At 34.6% G+C, this 10911-nt stretch overlaps 2 protein-coding genes across 3 annotated transcripts; one reads left to right on the top strand and one right to left on the bottom strand.

Annotated features, from left to right (window-relative positions):
• On the top strand, positions 1-1424 carry LOC130709993 (mitogen-activated protein kinase 7-like). Its single transcript, XM_057559147.1, has 2 exons — positions 1-414; positions 644-1424. Exons 1-2 carry the CDS (start codon positions 1-3, stop codon positions 1325-1327), a joined length of 1098 nt encoding a protein of 365 aa, XP_057415130.1. The 3' UTR covers positions 1328-1424.
• A 583-nt stretch (positions 1425-2007) lies between these two features.
• LOC130713678 (uncharacterized) lies at positions 2008-5993 on the bottom strand. Of its 2 annotated transcripts, none has more exons than XM_057563464.1 (5): positions 5722-5988; positions 4437-4538; positions 3391-3532; positions 3251-3297; positions 2008-2453 (listed from the first exon to the last, which is right to left on the bottom strand). In XM_057563464.1, the coding sequence occupies exons 1-5, from the start codon at positions 5806-5808 to the stop codon at positions 2235-2237; spliced, it is 597 nt and encodes a 198-aa protein (XP_057419447.1). In that variant the 5' UTR covers positions 5809-5988; the 3' UTR covers positions 2008-2234. The 2 variants fall into 2 exon arrangements, with proteins under 2 accessions (XP_057419447.1, XP_057419448.1); XM_057563465.1 differs by having other exon boundaries at positions 2278-2442; positions 5722-5993.
• Positions 5994-10911: the final 4918 nt, after the last annotated feature.

The raw sequence follows: 10911 nt of genomic DNA, 5'->3' as shown, positions 1-10911 counted from the left end.
ATGGCAAATTTAATGGAGATTGATAAGGCTAGAGGGAAGCATTCTTATGCAGTTTCACAAACACTGTTTGAGTTAGACATCAAGTATGTTCCAATCAAGCCTATTGGAAAAGGTGCTTATGGCGTAGTGTGCTCTTCCATCAATAGTGAGACTGATGAGAAAGTTGCAATCAAGAAGATTGGTAATGTGTTTGAAAATTGCACTGATGCTATGAGAGTTCTGAGGGAGATGATGCTGCTTAGACACATTCATCATGAGAATGTGATTGCTTTGAAAGATGTTATGATCCCAGACAAGAGAACAAGTTTCAAGGATGTCTACTTGGTCTATCAACTCATGGACACAGATCTTCATCACGTTATCAAGTCCTCTCAGCCACTCTCCAATGATCATTGCCAATTTTTCATGTTTCAGGTACTAGCTAGCTTTTTTCAATAATCCTTTACACTCTCCTAGATTTTTAATTTTCTTAAAAATATATATATATATTTTTTAGAGATTCTAAGAAAAGTATAAGCTTATTTGTGTTTGCATAGAACAATAGACTTTTTAAAGAAAAAAAGCTGAAACAAACTCCCCTCTCAATGATGCTTTTGCTTATTTTTGATTGAATCTAATCATAATTAAACTGTTATTAATGCAGCTGCTTCAAGGTCTTGAATATCTTCACTCTGCAAAGATTCTTCATCGTGACCTGAAGCCTGGGAATCTGCTTGTGAATGCCAATTGTGACTTGAAGATATGTGACTTCGGGCTTGCAAGAACCAAAAGATTTGATGGCGAGTTCATGACAGAGTATGTTGTTACTCGATGGTATCGCGCACCAGAACTTCTGTTATGCAGTGATGATTATGGAACTTCTGTTGATATGTGGTCTGTAGGATGCATTTTTGCTGAGATTCTTGGTAGAAAGCCTATCTTCACTGGAACTGATTGCCTCAATCAACTGAAACTAATCATAAGCATTATCGGAACCCAGGATGAATCTGATCTTGACTTTATTGATAATCCGAGATCGAGGAGTTTCATCGAATCACTTCCCTATAGAAGGGGCATAGAGTTCTCTCAGCTATATCCACAAGCTGATCCATTGGCAATTGATTTGCTGCAAAGATTGCTTGTATTTCACCCAGCTAAAAGAATCACTGCCTCAGAAGCACTTCAACATCCATATTTTGCTGGTATATTTGATCCAATGCGTGAGCCTCCTGCTCAGGTTCCCATCAAAATTGACATAGTTGAAAGTAGGAAAGAAGAGATTATCAGGGAAATGATGTGGAATGAGATGCTTCATTATCATCCTCCTGAAGCAGTATCTGCACTATAGCTCTGTTTTTATTTTTTACCTAAGATCGAAAGTGTAATATAAGGAGTTAGCTACCCGAATTTGTAGTGGTGTAAGATTTTTTTAATACATGTTCTTTCAATTTGGAGTCACCATAAGGGTGGATAATGGCATATCGTAACTTGTATATATATCATCCATGCCTTGTTTTGGTCTTTGATTACATGCCCATGTGAACTATTCAATCTGTATATAAGACTTATACCTGGTTTTCAATGGTGGGATTTGGGAACATCGATGAAACCATAATGCGTTTGGCTGCTTTTCAATTTGCACATTGTTTGTGATAGAGCTGCAACAGTGGCATTTGCATTATGGTATATGCAATTGCTACAGGTTTGAATGTTTGATTATGTGCTTGTGTTTCCAGTTTTTGTATCAACTTCAGAAAGTTACAATGGCTTACAGTTTAAGTGTACAATTATGGTACAATGGTTGCTGTTTAAATATGTTTTTAAGATTTTTTTTGTCATATTGAGTAACATTAATATAAAACATTTACACTGGCTCTAACGCCAAACCAAACATGTACTAAGGAGGAAGCAATGGTTTCAGGTTAAAGATAATAACAACCCAGCAAAAGTTTCAAAAGCAAAGGAATAGCACTTCTTGCACTTTGGTGAAGGGTAATGCAGTTCAATGTAATAATCAACCATTGCAAATTATCAAACTATTGTTGATTTTTTATATCGTTAAAACTCAGAATGGTCCTCCGTCTCACAGATTAACCCAAGAAAAGATAATCTCTTTTGAAGAGAACACATAATATGGCATACAAAATTACAAATCTGTAAAGAAGGAATGAGTTGATGATAAAAGAAAAGCTGATTCATAAATTGACTATTATAGATTAAAACAATTTTATGATACAAAACCAATTATTCAACCACTATTGGCTCTTCGTGTTCCCAAAGAATCTTGAAAGGCGAACTGGACCACCACCATCTTCACTATCGGTTCCAGAATCCTTGCTCCTTGACTTGTGCTTCTTCTCCTTCTTTGATCTCTTAGACCTGGACTTTGATCTTCTTGACACTCTCTCTTCTTCATCACTACTAGAATCAGAGGATGACGAAGACGAGCTAGATGCAGACGATCTTCTTGAATGCTACAACAGTTGAGTTAATGAGGATGCATAAAAATTGATACATTCATAACTATATGAAACAAAACATACCCCTATTGCTTGGCTCATTAGCATTATTCGTCCAACAATAAACATAGAACCAAAGGCCCGATAATTTGAATCAGTTTGCAACAACAATAAACAGAGTTGGTTTGCATGATATTAAATAACCTTAGGAGAAGCTAGACTAATAGACTAATATGTTGATCACTTTTGTTCATGTATACTAGGTTAGTTTGTGTAGAATAGTAATGTGTGTGTGTGTTGTCCAGACAGAAAGACTACTTTAAATCCATTCAAATTTCAATAAACAAATCCTGAAATATTGAAAGGAAGGGAAGAAGTAATTAACATCAATTTCTTTCAAACTAAAACAGTCACCTTCCTCAAAACCTCCAGTGCGTCCAGACCTCAGATTGATATACAAAAAAAGGGTAAATCACAATGCCTTCATGTTTCAGCCCTTTTCAATTTTCATACACCGATGAAGTTTGAGTAAATAAAAAACTTAAAATCAACATCCTATAGGTCAGGGGAGAAGCAAGTGGCTTTTAAAAAATTAAGCATAAGTAGCTTGTGACCTGGGTTGATTTTGAGTAAATGAACAACTTAAAATCAACATCCTTTTTTTTAAAACTAACCCCAATAAAACAGCTCCCATTTCATAGTTACATTTAAGTAGAGGACACTGTTATTAAATTTAAAACAAAAACATCGAAGTTATATGAAACTTTTCAGTTCTTTTAGGGAAAAGTAAATGGTTAAAAAATTAAAAGCACCTTTCTTTTTTTGCTGCTGTGCTTCTTTGAAATTCTGTCCTTCTTATCTGCAAAGTAGAATATACAATAGTGATTGTTAGAAGCTGGGAACAGGGAGGGCTAGCAAAACAGACCAAGTTCTGTCACTTTATTATGCACACCTTTTGCGTGTTTGGACTTACTACCAGAGTGATTTCTTCCCTGTGAAAGTTTGCGAGACCTTTCAGCATCTAGTTGAGCTCTGTACTCCCTCATCATTCTATCTGCATCTGCTTCCAACTCTCCTTTTCTCATCTCTTCTTCCTAGTAAATACAACAATATTGAGTCAAATGCACTGTATATTTAAGCAGCACAATACTTCTATTGCACTAGAAATTTGACAAATTGAATAACTTGTGTTGTGATTTAGGAAATATAAGTACATTATAAAAATCTAACTACTCTCCCACTGTAAATTAACTAAACTACATCAAGAAATAAAGTTGTTCATGCAATGCAAAATATAAAATGGGGAAAAAGTCATATATAGTAGTGTTGAACATAACTTAGGGAATAAAAAAATGAAAACTTAAAAAACATAAATGGTTTTCTTTTATGTTTTTTGTTCTAGCTTGAGCTAACTCAGCGAAATTTCATTTGAGTGAAGAGACTAGACTAGAAGTAATCATAATAATTGAAGTGACAGATTTTTATAATAATGAAGATTATAAACATTTTTCTCTATTATAATCAAAACCTTAAACCCAATTTAGGACAGATTTGAAATCTAGAGAAGACTTGGAAGAGGGCATATGGAATGATGAGATAGCAAAAAACCCGCCTCAAATTTACAAGAACGTGCAAAAGGATGTATGTACTTGTAGTATAAACAAAGGTGGTGGATATTCAAAATCAAAACAATGAGATAATGCATGCACAACTTAAACCAACATTGAAGTAATAAAAAAGGCTGTAGAGCGCACAGTTCAGATAAGACTTGGTTCCAAACAGAATCAATGGCTGTGTTTTCAACAAATTCTGCTTATGAAGGTAGTAAGACTGAGCAGTAAAGATTATAGATTGCCAATTATCTTTGTAAACTAAAACTTGTCCTACTTGACCATGTAACATTGGAGTGCATTTTCACCCCCATCATAACGAAAAAGAAAATAATGAAATTTCAATTTACTTTTAAGAGCTAACATCCAAGATTTGTCAAGAGATTACCTTTTGTTTCTGTTTGAACTCTTCCCATGTAACTGTGTGAGATGTTTTAAGGCTAGCCAAACGAGCTGCATGCCACTCTGGTGAATGAAATGAACCATCCACCTGCGACTGTCCTCATCAATAACGGTCCAGGAAAAGAAAGAGATCCAACATTCGAGCATTATAAAGCAACATAAGCCTATAACGTAACATACACCTCAGTAACTAAGTTCTGCACCCCACTAAACCATCTCAACCAAAAAAATTCAAGAATCTTCACACAAGATTCTTGTATAGAAGAATATCTACGTACATGCATGATTCATAACAACAACAAAAGCCTTATTCCACTAAGTGAGGTAAGCTATATAGATCACACTACGCCATTGACCTCGATCAAAAACTCGATTTTGAGAGATATTATTGATAATGAGGTCATTTTTAACAATAATTTCCCATGTTCTTTTTATTCCCCCTCTACCCCTCTTCACATGACTAAGATCATGATATCAAACCTTCTCACCGGTGCCTCTAAAAGTCTTCTCTCATGTCCATATCACTTTAACCGATTTTCTATCACTTTCTCCTTGATAGGTGTCACCCCAATATCTCCTCTTATACGCTCATTGCTAATCTTATCTAGTGTTGCCACTCATCCATCTTAACATGCATGAGTATCAATTGTTATTTCACTACCCACTTAGTTCTCATGTCTCAAAATGTTTACTGCCACCTTACAACTCCAAGCGAAAGAAAACATACATAAAATACAAAAAGTTCTGATTCAATCTCGAGGCTAAAAATATCGTTAGACAAGTTATTTTTTCTGCATTTAGTAGTTCTATTTTTTTCTAAATCACACGTATCATCCACATGAGGCAATCATGGTCGAGTATAGTAAACCTATCATGGGTGACAAAGCTCATTCTCTAAGTATTTAATGCACTTTCATCCCATTGTCCAAACCCGAAACCTCCGAACTTCAAAGTACTAGTTTTAGTTCAGTTCCATTTAGCCAAAATTGGCAAACCTCATAGCATATATTGATTAAAAGAAGAAATTCTAAAAACTGTGTTAGGAGAGATGCCTCAAAATCCAATGAAGGGTTGAAAATCGCATCACAAAACAAACTACACACAGATTAACGAATCTAGAATCTGTATACAGCAAAATTCATACAGTGAAATTTCGTTTATCCCTAATATTGAGCACATGCGAAACTAGCGATGAAAAATTGGGATTGAAACAATTGAAGTAAAAGCAATCGGAGAAAATCGCGTAAGGTGTGGTATGAAACGGTACAAACCATGCCGTCTTCAACCTCGTCGGGGCCGGCGGAGGCGCCGCCGAGCCTGGCTCGTTGCATAGCTTTGTAGGCTTGATTTTTCCCCATTGTAGGATGATCATGCAGTTGCAGAACCACCACCACCACAGTGACTCAACGATAGTGATTCGATTCGAATGGTTTGATTGATTGAATGAATTTTAGGGATTCAATTCAATTTTGTTCCCAATCTCATTGCCAGCGAGCGTGTGTTGCTACTACTAGCTGGCTCTCTCTGTCGTTTTCCACCTTTATCGTCGACTCTCTTCCTTCTCAGCTCAGATTCACATACGAATGCTTCTTTGGGCCTTCACCCTCCTCACAAATGGGCCTCTTCCAATATGGCCCACTACCTTTTTTCCACCAAAAAAACAGAAATATGGACAGACGATGCCCGTCGACAGTCATTACGGTTTTTTTTATAGGCAAATGTTAGTTGTTAGTAATGTTAGTAAATTAGTCTTCCTCAGGGTTCGAATCCTGGACTCTTCACAATTTATCCCACCTGACATTTATGTCTCTAGTTCTTACCACTTGAGCTATCATACGGGGACAAACCCGTCCATTTGAAAAGATGCACATTTTTTTGTCAAACTGAACTAGTAATCCCGAACATTTTCCTTCGGATATATTATGCTCGTGGTGAACCAGGAGTATATGAAGTTGCTTACGATCTTAGGATCGGATCATCTTAATCGATTCAGACCATAGAAAATATCTCAAAATTTGGAAGCCCGTGCATCTTCTTGCCTTGGATACTTAGGGTTGTTAGAGAGGTCATTCTATGTTAGTATATACTATTTTTCAATATATATGTTACATGATTATATCTCTTATTTCCATGATTCTCTCCATGTTTACAATAATCTTGAATATATATATATATATACAAAATGAGAGATGTTTGAGAAACACACTTTTTATACTCTAATCCTTATTCTCTCTCAGCTTCGTTAACTTGAGTGTTGTGTTGTATTGCCTTGTACATACCCACCATCGATGCATTGGATACAAGAAGAAAGAGGTAGAGCACAGAGGACAGTTCCATATTGAAGGACGAAGAACCTTACTTTTTAAGTCTTATGATTCTTCAATTAGTGCTTATTCACACTACAACCACACTTACACTAAGATAGAGAAAGAAATAAATAAGAAAGAAATGTGAAATATAATAGGTGATGTGATAGAGAAAGAAGAGAGATAGGAAGAGAAAGTATGTGAATATGATAGGGAGAAGAAAGATATATATTAATGAACCAAAACTCATAATTCTTATACGTCAAACAATGAAAAAGGAAGTATGTATGTAAGTATTTGTGAAAATAATTGTGGTTCGTGTACTACCGCTTTCTATGAGACACTTGTAATTTGTGGCAGTTTTTGTTTGATGTGCACTTTTTTAGTGTAGATATTTAGAGTTAGATAGGAAGAGAAGAGAATAATTATATAGAGACGTGATATATGCATGGTGTAATTTGATAGAAAAGAAAAGAATTCAGAGAAAAATGAGTTGTATAAGATGTGTTGTTTGATTAAGTGGTTCATGTGTTAATCTATATTGCATAATGTTTTTCCAAAGATAGCCTAGGGTGGACTAGATTGATGGGTTGTACACTTGTACTCGATGGGCTTAAAAAACCAAAAGAGATCAAAACATTGAGATATATAGCATGGTATATTCATTTCATGGAAACATTCCCATCCACGATTAAATAATCAAAAGGTACCGCAGCACATTGCTACTTGAAGTTGAAGTCCCCTTTCCTTCCAAGAGACAACAAAATTAATGGTGTTGTTTGTCCTATCTGTTACGTTCCTGTGCTAAATATGGTTAGCACGCAGATACCGATGTAGAGCATCTTGACTAAGACACGCTAAATTTGATGTGGCCACATTTGCAAACATAAACAGTGCGTACGGGAATAGGACCAGGTCACAAGACTCTGTTTTAATTGACAAAATTTGTCACCATTTGGGGCCAAATAATATAGAAAGAAATCATCTAGAACCAAAATAAATCTGGCCTCTTGAAGGTAAACACCGCATACAAAATATAACTGTGGTGTTAAAATCCTTCACTGGGGGTGGTGACAAATGTTCAACAGTGCGTATCCAATGTCATCACTCCAACAACGACGAGTCATGACTCATAACTTGGAAGAGAGAACTCTTTGATTAGCATATGATTTTGTGATGAGAGAGAGATATCACAAAGCCAACTTCGGGGCTCCAGGGAAGCATTCAATTCAATGTCTTTTTCTCTGCCACTTTTGGTGCAATTCTCTTGTTATCCTTGGGGAAAACCCAATAGGCTTAAATATGTTTAAAATCCTATTAAAATAGTGGTCCTTTGGTTTTAATCCCTATTTATTTTGCTTGGTTTTAGTCCTTAAAGACAACATAATAATTTTATAGGGACTGAAATTTTTTGTGTTTTTTTCTCCATGATCTATTGCATCACCTCACTCAAGTCCCAAACTCCACAGCGATGACCTTTTACGTCCATTACATGAATGCAAGAGACAATTACGACCACTTTGTGAGAACAAGAAACAAAGTTAGCTCGCATAGGGATCATATAAGGGAAAGCGCCCAACTTCTGATCACATGAATGAAGCTATCAATAACTTGCAGATCAAGAAAAGGGGTGTTTAATTTACACACGACTACTGGCCCTGAAAATGAATATTCTACCACCCACCTTCAACCCTTTGTTATTCTTCATCCTTTCACTAGAGGAGTTGAGAGATTGTGTGTAGATACAACTTAAAGTTTGTGTTTCCTTTGTCAAGAGAGCTAGACATATTGCTCAAAGAAGGGCTTGATGAGGTAAGCAGCGTACTTCCACCAAAATAAATGACGGATTCATATATACATGTCAATTTAATTGTCCCGCAGCTTTGTATTTAATTATATTAACCATCATTGTTTTTAAAATTTGTATAAAAATCTGGAAGGATTCAATTCATCAAAATACCACCGATACTGTGACCAACTACAAAGAAAGCTTAATGAGGAAATATCATCTACAAGTAATATTATATATGCTATGTAAAACTGGGTATGCTTGATGATGCATGTTTGTATTCTTGTTTATATCTAAAGTTAATTTGAATTTCCTACAAAAACCAAGAATACACTTATGCTGTAGATTTTGAAAAAAAAAATACCTGTGGGAGTTTTCAATCCCTATAAAATAAGGGTTTTTTGGTTTTAATCCCTCCGTTAGTCACGTCATTGTTTTTGTAACGAAGCTTGGTGGCAGGGATTAAATACATACTTTTTTTAGAAAGCGGGATTAAATACATACTATTAATTTGTCTTTAAGGATTAAAACCAAAAAAAAGTATAGGGACCAAAACCAAATGACCCCTATTTTATGGCGACTTCAAACATATTTAAGCCTTTTAAATAATAACAATGGTTGAAATTGACTACCTTTAAGTCGGGCCGTTAAAGAAGTACTTGTTACTTCAAACATATTTCAAGCCTTTTAAATATCAAATGACCCCTATTAAAAATATTTATGCATATAACTAAAAATTAAAATATAAGAATTATTTAAAATATAAATTATCGACTTAAAGTTGAGAAAAAAGTAAAAGATAAAAATTAAATGAAGTTATATCTTTTTATCTAAAATAAAAAATGTTTATTATTGAAATTAGTCCAACAAGCAACTCCCTCCACCACCGAAGGCTCAACATTACACCCAATCAAAACAGACTTCAAATAATTCACACGCAAATCCAAGCCCAACAAGAAAACCTCCAAAACATCACTCAAATCCTTCAGCTGTCCAGGATCCCCCTCGTAAATGACAAGCATATCATCCGCAAACTAGAGATGATTTAGACACAACCTAGGACTTATAGAGAAACTACAACTTCCCCCCTCAAGTATCAACCAATTCCACATAACAGAAAGGCCATGCACGCATAAGAGTAAATGCGATAAAGGATCCCCTGTCTTAACCCCTTTTCGATCTTAAAGAAGTCAGTTGGAGAGCCGTTTACTAGCACCGATATTGTTGCAGTAGACACACAAAAATGAATCCAATCACACCAATGGGAACCAAACCCCATCTCCTCCAACATATTCTGCAGAAAACTCCACTCCACATTATCATATTCCTTCGCAAAGTCAAGCTTCAAATAATACTATTTGTTAATAAATAAATGAAAAATAATGGTTTAAAAATATCTCCATAAGATATTTATTATTAACCATATCATATTGTGTTTATTGAGGAATTCAAGCTCAGTCATTTCTTGTATTCTTTCATGGAAATTTTAATTATAAGAGCTTCTAAATTTTCACATTAATTAGTTCCTATAAGCTTCAATACGAGAGCATCAGTTCCTTAAAGCTACACATAAAGAAACTAAAGAAATACAACAATAACAAGAGGATATGATAGGAAATTTTATTTGTGGTTCAAATTGAATATTGTTCACCTCATGAGATAAGGAAAAATAAAAAATTACTAATCCTCATACTTAAGAACATATAATTTGGGAAGAAATTGGTTTAAATGAAAACATAATATGCCACGCATAGCGAAAAGTGACAGTTTCAAAAGGTTCAATGGGTTGGCCATTTTTTAGAATGCAATCATCCCCATAAACCTTCATAATTGATGGCTCATCAGCAAATTCTGTGTAAAATTTAGAGCAATCAAGCTTTACTTTTGACTGAGTGCATGATGCGCAGTTGTTGGTGATGTTAACACGAATGATAGGTTCACCATAATGCACCTCTGATGTATCTTTTAGTATAACGCTAATGTTCCTTAAGGAACATTCTCCATGAGCTGAAATTATAAAAGCAATGAATTAAAAGTTTAATAAAAAAGAACAACGTGACATATGCATGCTACAAAGAAGAGTTGTATTATGTACCTTTGAAAAGCAAGCAAAGGAAGACAGTGAAGAAGAAAAGTTTGAAATTGGAGGCCATTTGAGATTTTACTAGAGTTGTTACGCTTGTATCAATATATATATATAATTAAAATTAAAATTGACTTATATATTAACAAGCATATTAATTAGTTATTAATAAAATTTATATTAATCATTATATTTATTTTAGTATATTAATCATTACATTTATTTTAGTATATTAATCATTATATTAATAACTAATTATAAAAATATTCAATTTTTCATATTT

Source organism: Lotus japonicus, chromosome 4, assembly GCF_012489685.1.
Source record: "Lotus japonicus ecotype B-129 chromosome 4, LjGifu_v1.2".
NCBI classification, from domain to species: domain Eukaryota; kingdom Viridiplantae; phylum Streptophyta; class Magnoliopsida; order Fabales; family Fabaceae; genus Lotus; species Lotus japonicus.
This window is presented reverse-complemented; position numbering and strand designations above follow the sequence as displayed.

What these genes read in the sequence shown, in the direction of transcription:
- LOC130709993 (XM_057559147.1), top strand. Translation starts at nt 1, where the DNA reads ATGGCAAATTTAATGGAGATTGATAAGGCTAGAGGGAAGCATTCTTAT. An exon ending in GCCAATTTTTCATGTTTCAG is followed by an intron (nt 415 to 643) that starts GTACTAGCTAGC and finishes TTATTAATGCAG; the next exon opens with CTGCTTCAAGGTCTTGAATA.
- LOC130713678 (XM_057563464.1), bottom strand. Translation starts at nt 5,808, where the DNA reads ATGGGGAAAAATCAAGCCTACAAAGCTATGCAACGAGCCAGGCTCGGC. An exon ending in ACGAGGTTGAAGACGGCATG is followed by an intron (nt 4,539 to 5,721) that starts GTTTGTACCGTT and finishes GGACAGTCGCAG; the next exon opens with GTGGATGGTTCATTTCATTC. An exon ending in AGTTCAAACAGAAACAAAAG is followed by an intron (nt 3,533 to 4,436) that starts GTAATCTCTTGA and finishes TGTATTTACTAG; the next exon opens with GAAGAAGAGATGAGAAAAGG.